Here is a 24,416-nt window from a genome sequence, read left to right as displayed (position 1 = left end):
GGGGGTGGATGCGTGGGGGTGGAGGGGAGGAGGAGTCCTCCGGAGCGAAGGCGGCTCCCCCATCCTGCTTTGCAAAAAAGGGAAAAAAAAGCCAGCCTTGGATTGCAGCCGGAGGTTGCATTGCACGGATGCATTTATTCGCTGCAAAGCTGACAGCTGGTTCCTGCTCCTGCCCCACTGCTGCTTGAACCGGGAGGTCGCATTCCCCCCCAAGCCCTCCCCGCACATCCCTGCAGGGGTTTCTTGCAGAGGGAAACTGTCCTTTGTCCTTCCCAATCACGTGAGTATCTCCCCCCCTCCCTCCTTTCAGCCTTTGGGTGCAACGTGTGGGGCTGGGGAAGGAAGGGGCTGGATGCCCTCCTTTTACCCCCCCCCAAGTGGGGATCAGACAGCGCCTTGGGGGTGGGGGAAGGCCTGGGGAGCACAGAAGAGCGAGGCAAGCCCCCCCCCAAAACAGCACCCTTTCCTGGTGTGCATCATCAGTTTCCTTAGGCAAGAGGGAGTTGGGTATGTATGTTCATGTATGAGAAGCGTGTGGTCTCTCCTTCCTTGGCAGGGCTTGGGTGAGCCACCTGTCAGGGATCATTGAGCTGTGATGTCGGCATTGCAGGATGGGGGGGCTGGGCTAGATGGCCTTTGGGGGTCCCTCCCGACACGACAGTTCAGTGATTCTGTGAAATCCTCGGCCAGTGCTTCTGAAGGAAAACACAGGAGAGGAGGGGAGAGAGGGATCTTGTACTCCGGTCCTACCACTTTGACGTGATTCTGCAGCAGGGCTCCTCTCAGATCCCCAATTTCACGTGCCGCTGATCCAGGATATTCTTTTTTTACGTTGAGCAGCTTTGCTGTCTGGCATTCTGAGGGTTTGGCCTTCTCGGTGGTGGCACCCAGCCTGTGGAACTCCCTCCCATCAGATGTCAAGGAGATGAGTAGCCATACAACCTTTAGAAGACATCTGAAGGCAGCCCTGCCTAGGGACAATTTTTTAATATGTAATGTTTTATTATGTTTTTATATATGTTGGAAGCTGCCCAGAGTGGATGGGGCATCCCAGTCACTTGGCTGGGGCAGAAATATTATTATTATTATTAGTTAAGATGCCACCAGGACCCCTTGGTGTTGCACACTGGACAAACTCCCTCCCCCTCCTTCCTTCTGTCGGCATCTTCTCTTTCGTTAGCAAGATGGCTGGCTAATATCTCCAGACAACCAAGAAATAACAGCCATAATAATCCGTGATTGATCATGCCTGCTTTGGAGCATCTTAATTTCCCCAACATCCCCAGCTAAAGATGATGCAACGGGAGCCTCTTTTTCTGGCCACATCATACGTTGAAGCACCATGATGCCGGTTCGAACAGCTCTTGTTCCCAGAAATCTGGGAGCTGTAGTTTGTTATAAGGGTGCTGAGAGCTAGAGGAGAGACACCCTCCACCCCAAATTCCCCTTGCAGAGCTACAATTCCCAGAGTTTTCTGTGAAGTGGGATTGACAGTTAAACTGTAGCTGTGTGATGGAGAACCGGAATCTCTCCTGTCAATGCTGGGCACCCTTAATAACGTTAATTTGGGTAAAACGGTCCCAGATTATTAAAGGCCTTATGGTAACAATTTGAACTCGGGCCTGGTAGTAATTCAGCAACTGGTGGAGGTCTCTGAGTAGGTTCTGCATTGCAGAAATGTGTTGTTCTTCTTGTTGGTTTTGCAGGACCCACATTTTAGGAGGCAGATTTTGCTTTATGACCGAAACTGGCAGAGCAGTTCTTTGAACCACCTTGGTGGCCCCGCCTTGGAGCACAGATGGGATAGGTAGACGGTGAGAAGCAGAGGATTTTGGGAAGGAACCGTGCAGAAGATCCTGAACGAGGAGGACGCCCTCAGCTCAGATGCTCAGCCCCAGCACTTCAGACGGTTTCTCTGCCACGGCCTGCCGAAAGGTTTGTGGCTGACTCCACCATCTTTGCCCTGAGTGACTGCGGCCAGAGCGATAGACACGGAAAGCCCTATCTGGTTCTCCTAGAACAGTTTTTGGCTGTCCTCTCCACAGAGATGGAGAACTGGGTGAGGGAACATGGAGCAGAGACCAGTTCCCAGGCGGTGGCCCTGGCCGAAGGTTTCCTCTTGAGCCGAGCAGAAGATGTGAAGCAGGAGGAGGAACAGCAGGTATGATAATCTTTATTGTCATTGTCGCATACAGAACAAGGAAATTGAAAAAATCTACATCAGACATTTGAAAACCAACAAGCCTGCTATCCCAACTATCCCAGCCTAGTTAGCCCCTAAAAACTCTGATACCCCATAATTGAATACAATATACTCACATAGAGACTACCTTGTTGTTGTTTAGTCGTTTAGTCGTGTCCGACTCTTCGTGACGCCATGAACCAGAGCACGCCAGGCACTCCTGTCTTCCACTGCCTCCCGCAGTTTGGTCAAACTCATGCTGGTAGCTTCAACCATCTCGTCCTCTGTCGTCCCCTTCTCCTTGTGCCCTCCATCTTTCCCAACGTCAGTGTCTTTTCCAGGGAGTCTTCTCTTCTCATGAGGTGGCCAAAGTATTGGAGCCTCAGCTTCATGATCTGTCCTTCCAGTGAGCGAGACTACCTTACACTGGGTTTAAAAAACAAAATCGCATTGGATAGAAACTGTTTCTCAGGCAGCTAGTCCTAGTCTTTATAACCCTGTACCTTCTTCCAGAAGGCAGAAGCCGAAAGAGATCATTTCCGGGGTGCGCACTATCCTGCGCTATCTCTGCAGCTTTCTTGTGACACCTGGAAGCATAATTTGATCCAAGGTGGGAAGAGTGCACCCAATTATTCTCTCCGCAGTCTTTACAACCCTGGACAGCATTGTTTTTCCCCTGACCGTGCAGCTCCCAAACCACACACACAGACCATAAGTTAAGACACTCTCCACAGTACAATGGTAAAATGCCATCAACAGGTCCTTTGAGAGATTGTTTTTGTGGAGGCTTTTCAGAAAATATAACCTCTGCTGTGCTCTCTTCATCAGGTCTTTGCTTCATCTTGGTGGTTCCAGGGGGCTGAGAATATTTTCTAAGGACATTGCCAAAGTGTGCAACGGTTGTCCACTTTTCACCCGTTCTGGAAGTCCTCCAAGGAGAGGACCGCTCATTTCTTTCCTAATCTCTCTCTCTCTCTCTCTCTCTCTCTCTCTCTCTCTCTCTCTCTCTCCCCTCTTTTCTCTTTCTGATCCTTGATGCTCTTTCAACTGCAGGGACTATTTGCAGAAGAAGCCGCGAACTTTCCTGAGGCAGAGGAGGACCTGTCAGACCCCAGGCAGATGCCTCTCTCCAAGTGGTGGATCAAGCAGGAGGAAGAAGACGAAGGCGCTCCTTCCTTGGGTAAGGATTCACAAGACATTTCCCAGCTTGGGTCTTCCCTTCTTGAGCAGGTCTCTCTTGTTTTCCCTTGAGCCTGTGTCGGGGAGGAGCTGACTCCACCAAATTCTTAGCTTCCGTCGTTCGGGAATTAATACAGTATTTTCTGGAAGGGCGATTTTGTGGGAATTAAACTCTAGTTCCCATAGTAGCAGGCTTTTGTGGAAGACAGCCCTGGGTTATTTGACCATTTAGCTATTTATCTTTTCCCTCCTATAAAAACTACACAAGACACTCTCTTTTAAAGTTTTGTTGTTGTTGAAGTATATACCATATTTTTCGCTCCATAAGACACACTTTTTTCTTCCTAAAATGTTAGGGGAAATATCTGTGCGTCTTATGGAGCGAATGTGTGGTCCCTGGAGCCGAATTGCCCAGGGGCAAAAAGCAGGTCGTGCTTTTTTGCTTTTTTTTTGAAAGAGGGAAGTGGGTGTTGAAACAAAGCCGCTGATCGCTTGCTGATCAGGAGAGAGATAAGGAATGCTAGAGATAAAGGAGGCTGCCTGAGAGGGGGGAGGTAAAGACAGCAAACTTGCAAAGGGGGAAAACAGGAAGACTAAAGCAATAAGGAGAGAAATTAGAATAAAAGGAAGAGCAAGAAACTGCTCCAGCTAAGGAAAAGACACTAAGGCAAAAAAGAAGGAAGGGAGTGTTGGAAGGAAACAGCTGATCGGTGGGATCGGAAGAAAGATAATCATAGAATCATAGAATCATAGAGTTGGAAGAGACCACAAGGGCCATCGAGTCCAACCCCCTGCCAAGCAGGAAACACCATCAGAGCACTCCTGACATATGGCTGTCAAGCCTCTGCTTAAAGACCTCCAAAGTAGGAGACTCCACCACACTCCTTGGCAGCAAATTCCACTGTCGAACAGCTCTTACTGTCAGGAAGTTCTTCCTAATGTTTAGGTGGAATCTTCTTTCTTGTAGTTTGGATCCATTGCTCCGTGTCCGCTTCTCTGGAGCAGCAGAAAACAACCTTTCTCCCTCCTCTATGTGACATCCTTTTATATATTTGAACATGGCTATCATATCACCCCTTAACCTCCTCTTCTCCAGGCTAAACATGCCCAGCTCCCTTAGCCGTTCCTCATAAGGCATCGTTTCCAGGCCTTTGACCATTTTGGTTGCCCTCCTCTGGACACGTTCCAGTTTGTCAGTGTCCTTCTTGAATTGTGGTGCCCAGAACTGGACACAGTACTCCAGATGAGGTCTGACCAGAGCAGAATACAGTGGCACTATTACTTCCCTTGATCTAGATGCTATACTCCTATTGATGCAGCCCAGAATTGCATTGGCTTTTTTAGCTGCCGCGTCACACTGTTGGCTCATGTCAAGTTTGTGGTCAACCAAGACTCCTAGATCCTTTTCACATGTACTGCTCTCAAGCCAGGTGTCCCCCATCTTGTATTTGTGCCTCTCATTTTTTTTGCCCAAGTGCAATACTTTACATTTCTCCCTGTTAAAATTCATCTTGTTTGTTTTTGCCCAGTTCTCTAATCTGTCAAGGTCGTTTTGAAGTGTGATCCTGTCCTCTGGGGTGTTAGCCACCCCTCCCAGTTTGGTGTCATCTGCAAATTTGATCAGGATGCCCTTGAGTCCATCACCCAAGTCGTTGATAAAGATGTTGAATAAGACCGGGCCCAAGACAGAACCCTGTGGCACCCCACTAGTCACTCTTCTCCAGGATGAAGAGGAACCATTGATGAGCACCCTTTGGGTTCGGTCAGTCAGCCAGTTACAAATCCAAATAAGGGACAAATAAGGGACGCTAGTGGAGGCTGCCTGGAATGAGGGAGGTAAAAGCCCATGGATCCTCAGGATTTTTACATTGGGTCACCCCAAATTCACCATCAGATCACATAGCATGTCCATGGCTACAGCCTACACCAAAAAAATCACGCATCCACTGTTTCCTGGGGCTGCAATGGTGCAAAAATGTGGTTACAAAGCACGGATCCACATGGATCCTCAGGATTTTTGCACTGGGTCACCCCAAATTCACCATCAGATCACATGTCTGCGGCCATAGCATGAACCACAAAAATCATGCATCCACTGTTTCGTTCAGAATATTTTTTTCTTGTTTTCCTCCTCTAAAAACTAGGTGCGTCTTATGGTCAGGTGTGTCTTAAGGAGCGAAAAAGACGGTATATATTTTGATTTTCCAAAATATAAACATACAACAAAATGACTTCCAAATCTAATGATTGAGATTACTCTGAACTGCCTGACTTCGCCCCATCCTTTCCACGGGTCCTATTGATTCTCTTTCAACTGTATATCAATACTTCTCCAATTTTTCATCTTCCTAGATTATCTATTTTGTTACATTTCAACTGTGTTTAAAATCCTGCTAATGTTTTGACCTGTTCACAATGATTTTGTATATAAATTATAAACATTTCACATTATTTTTTTAAAAAAATGTCTTCTTGATTCCTGAGCTTCCCAGTTAGTTTTGCCATTTAAAGTTAAAATAACATAAAATTTTTACTTAGTGTGCTTGCAGTTCTAACTTGCTGCTTTAACTGTTAAGACTGTGAACTGACAGTTCATCTAATAAGGGGGCAGGAGAGATGAAAATAATGCCAATGTGTTTCACCCTGGTTTCAGATAGTAATAATAATGATAATTTTATTATTTATACCCCACCCATCTGGTTGGGTTTCTACAGCCACTCTGGGCGGCTCCCAACAGAATATTAAAAACACCAAACATTAAAAACTTCCCTAAGCAGGTCTGCCTTCAGATGTCTTCTAAAAGTTAGACAGTTGTTTATTTCCTTGTCATTTGATGGGAGGGCGTTCCACAGGGCGGGCACCACCACCAAGAAGGCCCTCTGCCTGGTTCCCTGTAACTTGGCTTCTCGCAGTGAGGGAACCGCCAGAAGGCCCTTGGAGCTGGACCTCAGTGCATGGATAAGGTATAAGATGCCTGGGACCCAAATTTTCAGGGGCCTCTGACTCATTTACCAGAAGTAATGAAAAAAAAATGAGAGGCACAAATACAAGATAGGTGACACCTGGCTTGAGAGCAGTACATGTGAAAAGGATCTAGGAGTCTTGGTTGACCACAAACTTGACATGAGCCAACAGTGTGACGCGGCAGCTAAAAAAGCCAATGCAATTCTGGGCTGCATCAATAGGAGTATAGCATCTAGATCAAGGGAAGTAATAGTGCCACTGTATTCTGCTCTGGTCAGACCACACCTGGAGTACTGTGTCCAGTTCTGGGCACCACAATTCAAGAAGGACACTGACAAACTGGAACGTGTCCAGAGGAGGGCAACCAAAATGGTGAGCCAGTGTGGTGTAGTGGTTAAGAGCGGTAGTCATGTAATCTGGGTAACCGGGTTCGCGTCTCCGCTCCTCCACATGCAGCTGCTGGGTGACCTTGGGCCAGTCACACTTCTTTGAAGTCTCTCAGCCCCACTCACCTCACAGAGTGTTTGTTGTGGGGGAGGAAGGGAAAGGAGATTGTTGGCCGCTTTGAGACTCCTGAAGGGGAGTGAAAGGCGGGATATCAAATCCAAACTCTTCTTCTTCTTCTTCTTCTTTTGAAAGGCCTGGAAACGATGCCTTATGAGGAACGGCTAAGGGAGCTGGGCATGTTTAGCCTGGAGAAGAGGAGGTTAAGGGGTGATATGATAGCCATGTTCAAATATATAAAAGGAGGGAGAAAGGTTGTTTTCTGCTGCTCCAGAGAAGCGGACACGGAGCAATGGATCCAAACTACAAGAAAGAAGATTCCACCTAAACATTAGGAAGGACTTCCTGACAGTAAGAGCTGTTCGACAGTGGAATTTGCTGCCAAGGAGTGTGGTGGAGTCTCCTACTTTGGAGGTCTTTAAGCAGAGGCTTGACAACCATATGTCAGGAGTGTTCTGATGGTGTTTCCTGCTTGGCAGGGGGTTGGACTCGATGGCCCTTGTGGTCTCTTCCAACTCTATGATTCTAAGTAATGTATTTAGTGTTCACTCTGGAAGTGTATCCTCTATTCCGACCAAACTAAGCTCTCCTACTCCACTATGAATGTTGGCCACTATCGGAACTGGATTTTGAACCAGATGGGCCCCCTTAGGCCTGATCTTGAAGGCTCATCTTGCACTCTTAATCCTCCATGAATTTGTGGCTGGGGACCAGGCTGCATCACTAGCTCTGCCCATGCAACCATCCCACTAAGGAACCTCTAAACATGTTGTCTGGTTGTTTTGGTTTCTGTCGCAAAGCAGGGCCTAAAATCAGTGGTGTGCTGTGATTATTTTTCATAGGGGAGCGTAAAGCCTAGAGGCGCCAGCTTGCGAGGACGATTGCGGGGGTGGGGGACAGACGTCACGTGCATGACATCTTTTTAAAATAATTAGTTAGGTTTTTCAGATTAAAATTTTACAATTGCATATCCAACATACAACTTAAAAACAAGATTCCAAAGAACCTCCTGGACTTCGTTCCTCTCCTTTGTGGGTCCTATTAATCATTTCCTCCTGCATCTTTTATGTCAATCACATCTTTTACATCTCCATTGTATCCAAAATTCACCATTAAACTATGGTGGTACCTTGGTTCCCGAACTGAATCCATTCCAGGAGTCTGTTCGACTCCGGAAACTGTTCAAAAATCAAGTCACAGCTTCCGGTTGGCTGCAGGAGCTTCCTGCACTCAGTCGGAAGCCGCAGAAGCTGTGTCGGACGTTCGGCTTCTGAAAAATGTTTGCAAACCGGAACACTCACTTCTGGGTTTGTGGCGTTTGGGAGCCGATTTGTTCAACAACGTTCGGTAACCAAAGTACCACTGTAGAAGTGTTATTCCAATCCTGCTAACAATTTTTGCTGTTTACAGTGGTTTTTAAGATAAATTATAAATTTCCCCATTCCTTATTAAACTTTTGGTCTTCCTGATTTCTGATTCTTCCGGACATTTTAGCCATTTCAGTATCTTGACGTCCTGATGTCCCATGCTTGAGAATCACGCCTCCCTCCCTAAGCCGGGCAGAAACTTTGTGGTCTTGGGGAAGAAGGCACATGGGGAACATTTAGGGGACTAGCCTAGTCCCCTTTAGTCCATTGACTGCACGCCACTGGTCTAAATAATTAAGAAACCAGTCTTCCTGTCATCTTTGTTCCCCTTGCAGGAGAAGGACTGAGGATTATTGTGGTGTGTCCTCCCTCGCCCCTTCCTGATGGCGGAGTGGAAGCACCTTCTGTGCCTCTGGAGCAGGTAAGAGAAGAGGCTGCAGGTGAGTCTGGCTGCCTCTGTGTCCTGCACAACTCACTGGGCCTGGAAAAATTGTGGGAATGTTGTGGATAGCAGGAGGGGATATATTGATGAAATATTATCCTTCCTCACTCATGCTAGTGAGCCAGTAGCAGAGTACATTCTCCAGTATATTGCAGGAAGCTAGTTGGTAGATTCGTTTGAATCTCTTTACTTAAGCAATCCAATCTAGGTTGTCCAGATTGGGTTTTGTTCCTGGTAAATTCCCTCTTCTTCTTTGTTTTATTCCATCTTGATGTATTGCGTTATCTGCTCTCAGCCAGCAGCACATGGGCTCATTCCCATATGGGATGAACTCAAACTCTGTTCTGCAACTATAAGCTAAAGCAGTGTTTCCCAACCGGTGTTCCGCGGCACACTAGTGTGCCGTGAGACACCGGCTGGTGTGCCGTGGGAGGGAGGCGGGCGAGTCGGGCGGCGAGAGGCGGCGGCGGCGAGGATCCGCGTCGAGCCGGGGGCGGCTCCGCGGTGGTGGTGCCGAGCGGCGGGGCAGCGCGCGCAAAAGGGAGGAGCGCGAGACAGCGGAGGAGGAGGAGGCCGGCATGTCCGGGCAGCAACAGCAACAGCAGCAGCAGCAACTCCCGGCGACGGCTCCTCCTCCGCCCGCTATCGCCGCCACCACCACAACAGCCGCCGCCGCCTCAGCTGCCGCCGTCCCTCAGTCCCTCGCTCTGCTGCCTCCTCCCACCCCGGCAAGGGGAAGGGAAAAAACGTTCACTTTTGTGCGTCCCTCCCGGCGTGACGCTGCGCGCTGACGTCACGGGGCGGGGCTTTAATGGTGGTGTGCCGCGAGATTTTTTTCCGGTAAACAGGTGTGCCGTTGCCCAAAAACGTTTGGGAAACACTGAGCTAAAGTCTGCGTTCAGTTTAATTACTGAACGTAAGTAAACTTCTTATCATTATTTTAAGAGAAGACTGCTTTGTCTTTATTCTTTTCAGGAGGGATTAAAGGGGAATTAAGAGGAACAAAACCCCATCTGGACAAAGCCGGAATGGATTCCTTAAGTAAAAAGATTCAAACGAATCTACCAACTAGTTTCCCACTATATATGGGGGAATGTACTCTGCTACTGACTCACTAGCGCAGCCTTTCTCAACCTTTGGGGCCCCAGATGTTGTTGAACTACAACTCCCATCACCCCTTGCTAGCAAGGCCAGAGCTCAGGGATGATGGGAGTTGTAGTCCAACTACATCTGGGGACCCACAGCTTGAGAACCGCTGCGTGACTAGCGTGAGTGAGGAAGGATCATATTTTTTTAAAATGTATTTTTATTAAAGATTTTCTTGATTTACAAAGGTATGTGCAATGTCTCCCTCTCGTATTTTTCCCCCATGTAACATTTTTTTTTAACAAATCGGTTTCATTTGTTGAGCCATTAGGAAGAAAAGGGGGAAAGAGGTGGAGTGGGAGAAAGATGAGTGGCGGTGTGGTCGGGTGGCGATGTTTCTATTTTATTTAATACATGTGGGGTTTTGTGTCAGCGTTGCTAGTGCAGGTTCTTTGCTGTTCACTTGTGTTCCTTTGGTGGTGAGAGGGGTTGGGGTTGGCCTGGTGTGGTCATTCATTGGTGGTTGGCTGTGGTGGTCTTTGTTTTCATGTGTGAGTGGGGTGGGTGGGTGTTTTGGATCAGGTTAGCCATATTGATTTGTATGCTGTTGGTGGGTTTTTGTCATTGTCTTGTTGGGCTGTGTGTGTGATAAAGGGGAGCATACCAGGGTGAAGGCGTCTTCTTCTATTTGTCCTCGTGTCAGTTTCAATTTATTGGTTAATTTTTCTGGTAAGGCTGTTTCCCATACTATTTGGTACCATTGCTCCATGCTTGCTTCTGACAGGTCTCTCCAGTGTCTGGTGGTGGTAATAATAATAATAATAATAATAATAATAATAATAATAATTATTATTATTATTATTATTATTATTTATACCCCGCCCTCCCTGGCCAGAGCCGGGCTCAGGGCGGCTAACACCAATAAAATCACAGTAGAAACATAATAGGGGGAAAAGAGGGGGGGGGGGGAGAGAAAAGAAAAATACAGGTTAAAATGCAATTTAAAATGCAGCCTCATTTTAAAGTAGCTGATAAATCAAGATCATAAGGGGAGGGAAACATAAGGGTCAGACTGAGTCCAAACCAAAGGCCAGGCGGAACAGCTCTGTCTTGCAGGCCCTGCGGAAAGACGTCAAGTCCCGCAGGGCCCTAGTCTCTTGTGACAGAGCATTCCACCACGTTATGGTTGCTGAGAGTAGGTGGGTTAAGGAAGGATAATATTTAATCAATATATCCTCTTCTACTGTCCACAACATTCCCGCAAAAATCAACCTCTTCCCCATCTGCTCTCATCGTAGCTGCCCAGCAAGGAAGCTGCGAATGTTGTTTCTGATGATTTAAATCTTGAAAGGCAGCGGCATAAACAAGCTTTTCCTTCTTCCTCTTCATTGCCATTCTCCACGCAGAGATCACATTTCTTTTTATCCCCCGCTCAGGTGACGTTTGAGGATGTGGCTGTATGTTTCACCGCGGAGGAATGGAGCTCGCTGGATCCGGACCAAAGGGCCCTGCACAGGGAGGTCATGGAGGAGAACTGGAAAATGGTCACCTCCCTGGAACAGCAAGGCTTGGCTGCCCACGAAGCAGCAGTGCAGGCTGGGAGCAGTGAGGAACTCTGGGAAAGGACTGTGCAAAAGCTCATAGGTGAGCATCTCCCTTTTTGCGGTGGCTAAGGCTCCCTTTTCCTCGTAGCTGGTAAAGTCACCCTCCCATTTGTGATCTGCAGTGAATACAGTGGTGCCCCGCAAGACGAATGCCTCGCAAGACGGAAAACTCGCTAGACGAAAGAGTTTTCCGTTTTGGAGGTGCTTCGCAAAACAAATTTCCTATGGGCTTGCTTCGCAAGACAACAATGTCTTGCGAGTTCCTGCTGGTTTTTTCCCCTCCCCCCCCCTTCTCTAAGCCGCTAAACTGCTTATCAGCTGATCCAATCAGCAGATAAGCCGCTAAAAGCCGCTAATAGCGCTAATCCTTTAATCCGTCAATGGGCTTGCTTTGCAAGACAAAAAAACCGCTAGTCGAAGAGAATCACAGAACGGATTCTTTTCGTCTTGCGAGGCACCACTGTACTCCCTTTCTCACTTCAGTACTTACGAAGCTTCCTTTTGTTCCAGGAGCAGGGAGTCAGGGCGAAGGGGAACGCAGCGCGGCGTCCTTGCCAAGAGCCCGACGCAAAGAAGGCAGAGAGCCGAGGAGGAAAGCGGAAGCTAAACAGAAGAGCAAGGAGTCGTCTGCCCGTCGAGGCAGCGGCGCCTGCGCAATCCCAGCCGAAGAGAAACAGGACAAGAGGAAGGAAAGGTGTCCGGTGTGCGGCAAAATGTTCAAATGGAAATCTAGCCTCGATGCTCACTCCAAAGTCCACACTGGGGAGAAGCCGTTCAAATGCCTGGAGTGTGGGAAGGGCTTCAGCCGGAGCTCCAGCGTGACGTCGCACGAGAAGATCCACAGAGGGGAGAAGCCGTACGAGTGCGCCGATTGCGGCAAGAGCTTCATTCGCCGGGACTCCCTCATCTCGCACCAGAGGATCCACACGGGGGAGAAGCCGTACAAGTGTCTGGAGTGCGGGAGGAGGTTCAACCGGAAAGGGAGCCTTATTTTCCACCAGAGAATCCACGCGAGGGACAAGCCCTACAAGTGCTCGGAGTGCGGCAAGAGCTACTGCAGGAATTCGAGCCTCATCTCTCACCGGAGAATCCACACCGGCGAGAAGCCGTTTCAGTGCCTGGAGTGCGGACAGAGTTTCAGAGAGAAGAAAAGCCTCACCGCTCATCAGGGAACTCACACGGGCGAAAAGCCCTTCAAGTGCTTTGAGTGCGGGCAGAGCTTCAACAGCAAAGGCAACCTCAATTTGCACCAGCGGATCCACTCCGGTGAGAAGCCGTTCCGGTGCCTGGAGTGCGGGCAGAGCTTCATCCGGAAAGGCGCCCTTATCTCACATCAGAGCATCCACACCGAGGAGAAGCCCTTCAAGTGCTCCGAGTGCGGGAAGTGCTTCCGGAAGAACTCGAACCTCGTTTCTCACCAGAGCATCCACACGGGCGAGAAGCGGTTCCAGTGCTTTGAGTGCGGGAGGAGCTTCACGCGCAGAGGCACGCTCAACTTGCACCAGCTTCTCCACACGGGCGAGAAGCCGTTCAAATGCCTGGAGTGCGGGAAGAGCTTCATTGTGAAAGGGTCCCTCGTTTCGCACCAGAGGATCCACACGGGTGAGAAGCCCTTCCAGTGCCAGGAGTGCGGGAAGAGCTTCATGAGGAGAGACTCCCTCATCTCGCACCAGAATATCCACACGGGAGAGAAGCCCTACACGTGCCCCGAGTGCGGGAAGAGCTTCCGCCAGAAGAGCAACCTCACCGCTCACGAGGGAACCCACACCGGGGAGAAACCTTACAGCTGCCTGGAGTGCGGGAAAAGCTTCCGGCGGAACGAGAGCCTGAAGAAGCACCAGAGGCTGCACCTGGAACAGCTGCCTTGGAACATGGAAATAGCTCCCATGGCGACTCCGGTCCACAGGGGAGGAGCCATCCAAATGCTTCGGATGTGGGACGAGCTTCGGCCAGAATATAAGGATCACGTCACATTGAAGAACCCACCCATGGGGGAATCCTAGAAGTGCGCACAGCATGAGGGGAAAGTGCCAATCTTCTTTAGATTCCCTATATTGCAGGGGGTTGGACTAGATGACCCCTGGGTCCCTTCCAGCTCTACCGTTCTATGATTCTGTCGTTTTGCAATTCACATCCAAAGGAAGCATATGTAACAAAGTAGATTAGAGCAGTCGATGAAGTAGATTAGAGAATCCCCCCCCCCCATGGACCACTTGATGGTCTTGACAAACCATTTAATGACAGTTAATACCTCTTGTTACGTTTGCTTCAGGTTGAGCATTTTCAGGTTGTGTCCCGCAGCGACCCGGAAGTACCAGAAAGGGTTACTTGCGGGTTTCGCCACATGCGCAGACGTGCAAAGTGACGTCACGCCCATGCGCAGAAGCGGCGGATCGCGACCTGTGCAGACGCGGGTTGTGTTCTGCTCATGTTGTGAACGGGACTCCGGAACGGATCCCGTTCGCAACCAGAGATACCACTGTATTCCCCTCCCCTTGCCCGTTGTACGAATTGTAACACACTGTGCTAGGTGCTGTATGATTTTAAATGGTATTTTAAATGCTATTTCATAGAAGGACAATTTGCATTTGGATCGCAATAAAAGACAATATAAGAAATAAAAGAAGCAATGGAAAATACAGCTAAAAATCAATAGGAATATTTAACACGGACGTGCCATGGCATACCTGAACGAAGCTTGTGGACCACTGGGAACCCCTGGAATAGAACTCTAGTGACCAATTGGACCTTTGCAGCCAACAGAGAGTCCACATGTGAGACTGATGGTCTACAAATGTTCAAATCTCTACAAACCCTGTACTGTACTTAGGGAAATGAATAGAGTCAGAATCTTACAAAGTGTTTTGAGTAAGCATTTAACCTCGTCGCCTTTTGTGAATGAAAGATCACTCATAGTGACCTAGAGTGGCCACCGGCTGGGGACTCAAAAGAGAATTTGGGATGCTTCAGTGGGGTGATGGCTAGATGGGGCAGTGATAGTGGCTGATAAAGCTACTATTGAGACACAGAGGGAGAAATGGACTCCCTCTCTCATTTTATGAGAACTCAAGTTTACCTAGTGAAAACAAGCAGCGATGTTTAGTGAGAGAGAGAAAAAGGACGATTAGGATCATCATCTTACACATCGATATAATGTTGTGGTCAGGTAGTTAACTGCTTCACTTTTTTGTGAATGAACCATTTTGTGGCTAGCGCCCATGACATCGTCATCAAAATTCCAAGGGTATTCATTGGCCCCCCCCCCCAAAGTTGATGGCGACCACATCTCTCCCTATATTCTCAATCCAAGCGTACGAGAGGCATTTATCCAGAGTTGGAGGTCGCAATCCTGCCAGCCAAGCAAACACACTCAAGGTGAATGAGAAGCAAGGCCATTGAAAGGAATAGGTCCCCATACACACCTGGGAATACAACTGCCTCGAACTCCCTGGAAGTTTACTTCCAGGTCGACATCTTCCAATGGACTTGTATTTTGTGGGACTTTAAATTGGATGATTCCTCACCCCACCCCATTATGCTTTTTATTTCGCAAGGATCGACCACGTAGCCCTTTTAAAGTAGAGATCTTTATCCCAGTCTGCATCTGTATTAGATTTGAAACTCCTATATGGTTTTCTCCTTGATGCCTCGTAGGAAGTGATTCATAAATTAAAGTAAATAAAGTCCTTTCCATTGTTGAACAAAGAGGCATGAATCCCTGAAATGCACTTCTCTCTCTCTCTCTCTCTCTCTCTCTCTCTCTCCCTCTCTCCCCCCCCCTCTGTCTCCCCCTCTCCCTCCGTCTCTCTCTTTCTCTCCCTCTCCATGACAGGTTGTCAATCAACTGGCGTTTCTGGACCTGGTTCTGTCTGTATCCCTGTAAGAAAAGAGTTTGGACCCACTGTGTGTCTGATGATGTCACCTGGCAGAATTATGGCGTCATACGATTTGACAGGCGGCTGCTGCCACTCACCTGCCAAAGTTGATCTGCAAAGCCTGGGATTGGTGGGGAGCTGGGTTCAAACAATAGCTCCTACTGACAGAGAGCCTCTTACGCAAAGGTGTTGCAGACCTCCTGTACACTTGCCCTCTTCCTGGCTTTGCAGAGAAGGGAAGAGGTCTCTCTCTGCTCCCTGACTTGGGGGTCTCCCCACGCATGAGCTGAGCAGATCCTCTATGCATCCTCCCCTGCAGCCCTGGGACTTTCCCCCTTCTTCCCAATACACCCTATGGGGAAGAGAGAGACTTGGCAGATCCCAGAAGGGGCACTGAGCAGGGGTGCCAACTTGAATAATTTTTTTTTTTTTGGGGGGGGGAGGTAAGTCCTGCCACATAATAAATATGTCATCATTTGGAATGAGTTTATGCAGAATGCAGCAGGATATTCACATCTAAAAATGTATTGGGATAATAACACTATATCAATTTATGTAAAAATGTATGGGATAGCACATTGCATTTTTGAACACTTCCCCCCTCTTTTTTCTCTCATGCATATCTTTGTTCGCTTTCCCCCTTCTTCCCCTCTTTATTTCTTTATAATTGATTTTTTCCCAATACAAATATCAAAAAATCACATGACATGGTGAGCACACACCATTTGAATGCCAATACCCATCAACTTTTGGGGAGCCCGGCCTCCTAAAAAATATTTTTATTGGTCAAATCTTTTTTATTTCAATTTAAATTCAAACATTAAACATCAGCACCGACATTTAGGATTCCCTGAACCCTTTGACTCCCCTCAGCCCTTCAGTGGTTACCATTATCAATCTTTTTTCAACTGCTTCTCTTCTCTATTTTCCTTAATCCATTTTTACCATAATTTTTAGTACATTACAAGCATTACTCGAAATCCTGCCAAAGGTTTTAGTTGTTTACAGTGTTCTCTTAAATACATTGTAAATTTCCCCATTCTTTCTTAAAGTTCTTCTCTTCCTGGTTTCTCCCGCCCCCACCAATAAAATATTTTAGGGGTAGTCAGAAACCTTAAAATATTTTATGGGGTGGTGGTGAAGGGACCTCTACCCCTATGAGTTGACTCCTATGGCACAGAGGCAAAATGTGCAGAGCAGAGACAGAAGCCGCCACCCCCCCCTTGCAGAAACAGAGGGAGGAGGGAAGGGATTTTGCTCTTGGGGGTCTCCCCACCTCTGGCTTTTACTTCCTGTCCTTTCCAGGGATGCTGCTCAGTGCTTTTTAACCATTGGCAAGCCAAACGTGCTCAGCTCAGCCCTCTCTGAAATTTCTCTCTTGAAAGCAGGAGTGAGACCATGTGCATTGCGCACCCCTCCCCAAGATGCTTTATTTTGGGGATCCTTTCAGCTGGCATCCTTGTGAGCTGTTCCTTTTGTTGGCTATTTAAAGACGGAGCAGTGAAAAGGCTCTGCAAGAAGGAGGAAACGCCATCCTAGAACCAGAGAATGGGAAAGTTGGCAAGGGACCACCTACTCCAGCCCTCTGCAGTGCAGGAATTATATATAATAAATGTTCATAAATGTACCAACCAAGCGCATACAGTGGTACCTCGGGTTACGTACGCTTCCGGTTACAGACTCCGCTAACCCAGAAATAGTGCTTCAGGTGAAGAACTTTGCTTCAGGATGAGAACAGAAATCGTGCTCTGGCGGCGCGGCAGCAGCAGGAGGCCCCATTAGCTAAAGTGGTGCTTCAGGTTAAGAGCAGTTTCAGGTTAAGTACGGACCTCTGGAACAAATTAAGTACTTAACCCGAGGTACCACTGTACATAGATGTGTGGACCACATGTCTGGAGCAGTACAGGAGGACCGCCGTGAAACCATTTTCACTTCCAAACTGACCAAATGTTTGCTTCAAGGAGGGAGGAGGTGGGGGAGCCACCCCATTGTCTTTTTGTTCACAAATCCTGTCTTAAGGGTATGTCTGTGTATGAATAGGGTGAGCCTGTGACCTGGCTCAGGAACTAAGTATTTATCAGTTACAGATAGGTAGCCGTGTTGGTCTGCCATAGTCAAAATAAAAAAATTCCTTCCAGTAGCACCTTAAAGACCAACTAAGTTAGTTCTTGGTATGAGCTTTCGTGTGCATGCACACTTCTTCAGATGCACTGAAACACTAATCTGGCAACTTCTGTTTCAGTGTATCTGAAGAAGTGTGCATGCACACGAAAGCTCATACCAAGAACTAACTTAGTTGGTCTTTAAGGTGCTACTGGAAGGAATTTTTTATTTTAAGTATTTATCATTACAAAAGACTGGCCAGGCGCCCCAGGGTATCCAATCAAGTAAGCATTAACAGGTAACCTGCCAGACAGGAAATAACGCACCCAGATTTCTGTTGTAGACCGCCCTTTCTGTGATGTAGGTATGATGTATCTGGGGGTTGTCTTGGACTCCAAGGCGGACAATTTAAAATATCTATATAAGGGCGGACACACCTGGGTCCTCCTTTCCTGCGTGTGAAAGGGGCACCCTGTTGCAACAGTTCAATAAAGATCAGGCTTACGAGCTGCTTTGCTTCTCAATATTCTCTGATTGGCCTCTGTTGTTTTCTCCAAGCGATGGAGAACCTACAAAGGACTCTATAAGGGCTCTTGTGTCCCCCATAAGGGAATAAGGGCAGGTTTACGTTTATTACATAGGTTTATAAGCAGAGGCTCAATGGCCCTCAGTCATGGATGCTCCAGTTGAGATTCATGCATTGCAGGGGGTTGGTCTAGATGACTCTGGGGGTCCCTTTCAACTCTACCATTCTATGATGCTATGATATTTAGGCGAGCAGAACCAGAGGTGTGCAGGTGTAGTTTGAGACCATTTCATTAATTCAGCCCCCTCCTCTCCACTGCCCATTGTAGCAATTGTTAACACAGTGTGCTAGGTGCTGCATGACTTTTAAGAGAATGACGATTTGCATTGGGGTCGCGATAAAATACAATGTGAGAAATAAAAGAAGAGGTGAAAAGGAATAAGACACAAGATTTGCCCACACTGGAAGAGTGGCAGACGCAATTGATGGACTATATGGAACTGGCCGAAATGACTGGCAGAATCCGAGATTTGGGAGAAGAAACAGTGGAGGAGGATTGGAAAAAGTTTAAGGACTATCTACAAAAACAGTACAAACTGTATGAATGTTAAGAAATTGCACGACCCAGAAAAATATGGTTCCAGTAACTTGACTGTGAGATATAGAAAATTAAGTGATATGTAAGAAAAGGTCGAAATTTAAAGCAATACTATGTTTAACCTAAGCTACAAATAATTGACAAAAATTACTTTAAGTCTAGAAATATAACATTTGAGAAGTAGAAAATAAGAAATGAAACAAGGTAATAATTTGCTGATATTTTTATTACAGAGAATGCAGGGTAAGGGAGATGTGAGGAAGTCCAGTTAGTTACATAAAAAATGTTATGAACAGTTGTGTTTTTCTTCTTTTTTTCTTTTTTATACTGTTCGTTGGTGTAATTGTATTTGTTCTTTCTTTTGTTATTTCTTTGGTGAAGGGATTGTGTGTGTTTGCTATGTGATTTTCTATTCTATGCTTGAAAACTGAATAAAATATTTATAAAAAAGAAAAGAAAAGGAATGCAGCCAAAAATCCATATGAATATTTAACACGGGCGTCCCTGAACCAGGCCGCGGTTGCTAGGGGGGGGGGCGCCCGGTTGCTAAGCAGCCAGCAGCAGGCCCGGTTGCTAAGGGGCGGAGCCGGCCGAGGCGACGCGAGGAGGCGGAAGTGAGGCGGGGAAAGGGACCCGGATGAGGCCGGGCGGAGCTGCGCTCGCGGCCGGAAGGGAGCCAGGCTCACCGCGACCCACAGGTAACCATGGCAACGGGGAGAGGGGGGGAGATTTCTCTGCGACGATATTAAGGCATCTGGGGGAGGAGCAGCACCTGCCTGTCAACCTTAAGATTCTTTTTTTTCATCAGGGCCATTTTCTCCCCTGAGCTTAAGGAGCTCCAGAGACCCCACTCCATTGCCTGAGCCCAGATGCCAGGGCTGAGGGCGGCCGGCTTTGATTGGGGGCGATTGATTATAATTATTATTATTATTATTATTATTATTATTATTATTTATTATTTGTACCCCGCCCATCTGGCTGGGCCTCCCCAGCCACTCTGGGCGGCTTCCACAGAAACCAAAAAACACTAAAATATCATACATTAAAAGCTTCCCTGAATAGGGCCGCCTTAAGATGTCTTCTGAATGTCAGGTAGTTGTCCATCACCTTGACATCCAATGGGAGGGCATTCCACAGGGCGGGAGCCACCACCGAAAAGGCCCTCTGCCTGGTTCCCTGTAGCTTCGCTTCTCGCAATGAGGGAACCGCCAGAAGGCCCTCGGCGCTGGACCTCAGTGTCTGGGCAGAACGATGGGGGTGGAGACGCTCCTTCAGGGATACTGGACCGAGGCCGTTTAGGGCTTTAAAGGTCAACACCAGCACTTTGAATTGTGCTCGGAAACGTACTGGGAGCCAACGTAGGCCTTTCAAGACCGGTGTTATGTGGTCTCGGCGGCCACCCCCAGTCACCAGTCTAGCTGCCGCATTCTGGATTAGATAGATAGATAGATTCTTTATTGTCATTACACAAGTGCAACATTGCACAAAGTGCAACGAAATTGGATGCCATCCCTTAAAACAACAAAAGCAAGACAACAACAACAACCAAACAAACCACATTCCAGCCACACCCACACCACACCCATCAAACTCCCAGGTCACACTAACGAGTTACAGCATTCAAAAGGGCCACAGCTCTTGGATAGAAACTGTTTTTCAGTCTATTTGTCTTTGACTTGATGTTTCTATATCTTCTGCCAGAAGGCAGTAGTGCAAACAGACAGTGTCCCGGGTGAGATGAATCCTGCAGGATGTTATTTGCTTTCCTAAGACAACGGGAACCGTACAGTTCTTCCAAAGATGGGAGAGGATGACCAATAATCCTTTGGGCTGTGGTTATGACCTTCTGGAGCACCTTCCTCTCCCTAGCTGTACAACTGGAGAACCAAGCACAAATACAGTATGTAAGAATGCTCTCTATGGAGCCTCGGTAGAAGGACACCAGCAGTCTCTCACTCAGATTGTTCTTCTTTAAAAGTCTGAGGAAATAAATTCTCTGCTGGGCCTTCTTCACCAGAGCAGTGGTATGTGCGCTCCAAGTCATGCCCTGATCGATAGCTACTCCCAAAAACCTGAATTCCGCCACCCTCTCCACCCGTTCCCCGTTGATATACAAGGGCTGAATGTCCGCCTTTTTTTCCCTGTAATCCACCACCAATTCCTTGGTCTTAGCCGTATTAAGAGCCAGATTGTTCTCTCCACACCAAACACAGAGCCGCTCCACCTCATCCCGATAGGCGGACTCATCCCCTCCTGAAATGAGCCCTACCACCGTAGTGTCATCAGCAAACTTGATGATTTTGTTGCTGGAATAGATGGCTGTACAGTCATACGTATAGATAGTGTAGAGCAGGGGACTCAACACACAACCCTGTGGTGAGCCGGTGTTAAGGCTAAGGGCTGTGGACATGTGTGACCCTACTCTAACCCTCTGGGAATGTTCTGACAAAAAATCCAAAACCCAGAGACAGGTGGAGTTGGAGAGTCCAATCGCCTCTAGCTTGGACACCAGTCTATGGGGGAGGATAGTGTTAAAAGCAGAGCTAAAATCCACAAACAGCAGCCTCACATAACTCCCCGGCTGCTCCAGATGGGACAGAGCAGCATGGAGAGTGGTATTGATGGCGTCTTCTGTGGATCTATTTGCTCTGTATGCAAACTGGTAGTTGTCAAAAGTTGATGGAAGACAGGAGATAATGTGACGGCGCACCAGTTTCTCAAAACACTTCATGATGATTGGAGACCCCCTGAGACCCCCCCCCCGGTATAATTCAATTAATAATAATAATAATAATGCACGGCCTTCCACACACCCTTCCAAACACATGCGTTTTTGGGAGAGGAGCCCTAACTTGGCAAGCAGGCAGAAGACCTGAAATTCAGGACAAAATAATAGCAGTAATAATAATTTAATTATTTATGCCCCGCCCATCTGGCTGGGGATTTCCCCAGCCACTCTGGGCGGCTCCCAACAGAATATTAAAAACACAATAAAACATCAAACATCAGAATATTAAAAACACAATAAAACATCAAACATTAAAAACTTCCCTACAACTGTATCTGTACGTTTTACGTAGCGTTTCACATTGAAATACAGGACAATCCGGCATTATACAGGACAGGTGGCCAGCCTGCTAGCGCTGGTTCCCAGATACGAGAGACCATGTTGGAGGATACAGGAAGAAGCCCTCAAGCTGCCCAGGCTGAGAGCAGTGGGAAATTCTGGGAAGGCAGTGTGAAGAAGAACCTGGGTCAGGAAAGCAACATCCTCTGTTCAGATGCTCCAAGCCAGAGCTTCAGGCATTTCTGCTACCACGAGGCCGAAGGACCCAGAGCAGTTTGCAGTCGACTCCACTATCTCTGCCATCAGTGGCTGAAGCCGGAGCGATACACGAAAGCTCAGATCTTGGACCTGGTGATCCTGGAGCAATTCCTGGCTGTCCTTCCCCCGGAGATGGAGAGCTGGGTCAGGGAATGTGGAGCGGAAACCAGTTCCCAAGCGGTGGCCCTGGCAGAAGGTTTCCTCCTGAGTCAGGCAGAGGAGAAGAAGCAGGCAGAGCAGCAGGTGAGACACTTTAATCTTAATAGGTTTGTGCTGATGGCTGTATTTTCATAAACTTAAAATAAACAAAAACATTTTTATTGTTTTGGATATTAGAGGCTGCTGCAAAAATAACTTACTTGTTAAATTTTAACTGCTATATTACAACCTATGTGCCAGTCATCCATTATTCCTTTTCTTCTATTGTTTAGGTATTTAGAATATAAATGTTTAAAAATCCCATATACAGTGGTCCCTCGGGTTACATACGCTTCTGGTTACAGAGTCCACCAACCCAGAAATAGTACCTTGGGTTAAGAACTTTGCTTCAGGATGAGAACAGAAATCACGCGGTGGCGGCGGGAGGCCCCATTAGCTAAAGTGGTGCTTCAAGCTAAGAACAGTTTCAGGTTAAGAACGGACCTCCAGAACGAATTAAGTACTTAACCTGAGGTACCACTGTATATCTCTATCTATCTATCTATCATCTATCTATCTATCTATCATCTATCCATCTATCTATGTTTACCCAGGTATTCAGTGTCTGAAGTTTTATTGAGTGACATGTTACATTAGGACATCTCCTAACATGTATTCCATGTATATGCTTTTTCTCATCCATTTCTCTCTTTACTCCCTGCATATTCTAGTTTCACGAGCAGGAAGCAGATGCTGATCTCCCCGAGGCAGAGGAGACTCCATGGATGCCGAAAATACCTTCTCTTCCTTGTGGTGGGGCAGAAGCCGCCTCAGTAAAACTGTATCAGGTAAGCAGGCGGCGGGGAATGATCACTGGGTAGCCAAGTGGGGACAGGATCCTGGCCCTCGTTGCCAGACGAACTCAAGCTCCAGATTCTTTTTCTGACAAAGCCTTTGCTGCATCAGTCGGATTGGTACAAGGTGTGGCTTACAAAGTATACTGGAAAGAGAAGCTGCTGAATTGCAACTCATTACCAAACTTAAAACCATGGAGAGACCTGGTCTGAACAGAGACATTGGATTCTTATCTCATTATACATGACTAAGCCATTTCTCACCTTCTCACCCCTTGCCTTTTCCTGTAAGACCTATTACAGTCGTTAAGAGTCGTCAACAGGCTCATCTCAGCTATCTGCCAATCTCCCATTCTCACCACCCTTTCTGAGTAATACCCCTCCCCACCTTCTCACTATATAGAAGGATCTGGCAACTTCTGTTTCAGTGTATCTGAAGAAGTGTGCATGCACACGAAAGCTCATACCAAGAACTAACTTAGTTGGTCTTTAAGGTGCTACAGGAAGGAATTTTTTTTATTTTGACTATGGCAGACCAACACGGCTACCTATCTGTAAAAGTATAGCAGGTACAAGACAGGTATTTTTGCACTAGCTAAGGTGTTGATCCAGCAGATGTCATGTCCAGTGTGTCTTCCTTTTGATGAGCAGGGCGGGCAGCAGCTGAAGTCCAAGGATTGGCAAGAAAGTGGGCGTGCCTTCTTGTGGGCTGGAGCCTGTGAAGTTGGTTTGCAGAGAAGTGGAGTTGGTCCTGGCTCAGCATCCGAATATGCTTTCAGTGACCTCCCCAAAAGTCTGTGGGAGAAAATTCCCTTGGTGGAGGATGGGGGTTCAAAGGCTCACACCAAACCCCCCAATTAGTCCGGCTTCATTCAGTAATGCATTACCAGACGAAAGAGTCTGTGAGAGCATATCCATTAGCAAATGTGCATCGTCAAGGCTGTTTCTTCTCTAGCCAACCACTTTCTGCCACCTCAACGCCCCACCGTCTCTTCATCCAACTGCAGTCCTTGAAAACACTGGACCCAAGTTTTTTGCTCTCTGTTCAGAGCCCTCCATATCCCTTATCTGGAGTTGTCTTTCACACTAACAGTCAGGGCTGGGTTTCTCCTATTCATTTAATTTATACACCACCCTATACCCGGAGGTCTCAGGGTGGTTCACAGAAAACCAGGGCGGTTCATAAATAAAACCAAAATAAAAACAATAACCCAATAACACCACACCACGCCCCCAAAAGAGCCACATTTTAAAAGGGTGTAGGATGTCAGTCAGGTCAATCAAAGGCCTGGTTAAAAAGGAACATTTTTGCCTGGCGCCTAAAGTTGTATAATGAAGGCACCAGGCGAACTTCCCAGGGGAGAGCATTCCACAGATGGGGAGCCACTGCAGAAAAGGTCCTGTTCTTGTGTTGCCACCCTCCAGACCTCTCGAGGCGGAGGCACATGAAGGAGGGCCTCAGAAGATGATCTCAGGTGCATATGTAAAGAGGCGGTCCTTGAGGTATTGCGGTCCTGAGCCGTTTAAGGCTTTATAGGTCAAAACTAGCACTTTGAATTGGGCCCAGAAACTAACTGGTAGCCAGTGCAGTCAGACCAGGATCGGTGTAATATGCTCAAACCGTCTTGCTCCAGTGAGCAACATGGCCACTGAATTCTGCACTAGCTGA

At 47.5% G+C, this 24,416-nt stretch overlaps 2 protein-coding genes across 4 annotated transcripts in view; both read left to right on the top strand.

Moving 5' to 3' along the window:
* LOC309525047 (uncharacterized protein) overlaps positions 1-24,416 on the top strand; it is a 274,308-nt gene that overhangs the window by 208,675 nt on the left and 41,217 nt on the right. The window lies entirely within an intron of this gene.
* Positions 12-14,584, top strand: LOC309524747 (uncharacterized protein). Of its 3 annotated transcripts, XM_082209736.1 has the most exons (7): positions 12-280; positions 1,707-1,935; positions 2,046-2,161; positions 3,236-3,362; positions 8,532-8,617; positions 11,161-11,368; positions 11,839-14,584. In XM_082209736.1, exons 3-7 carry the CDS (start codon positions 2,048-2,050, stop codon positions 13,329-13,331), a joined length of 2,028 nt encoding a protein of 675 aa, XP_082065862.1. In that variant the 5' UTR covers positions 12-280; positions 1,707-1,935; positions 2,046-2,047; the 3' UTR covers positions 13,332-14,584. The 3 variants fall into 3 exon arrangements, with proteins under 3 accessions (XP_082065862.1, XP_082065860.1, XP_082065861.1); XM_082209734.1 differs by having other exon boundaries at positions 13-280; positions 1,707-2,161; XM_082209735.1 differs by lacking the exon at positions 12-280 and adding an exon at positions 295-507 and having other exon boundaries at positions 1,707-2,161.

This window comes from Podarcis vaucheri (genome assembly GCF_965113315.1).
Source record: "Podarcis vaucheri genome assembly, chromosome: 2".
NCBI lineage: Eukaryota > Metazoa > Chordata > Lepidosauria > Squamata > Lacertidae > Podarcis > Podarcis vaucheri.
The sequence above is the reverse complement of the archived record's forward strand: the minus strand, read 5'-3'. Positions and strand labels throughout refer to the sequence as shown.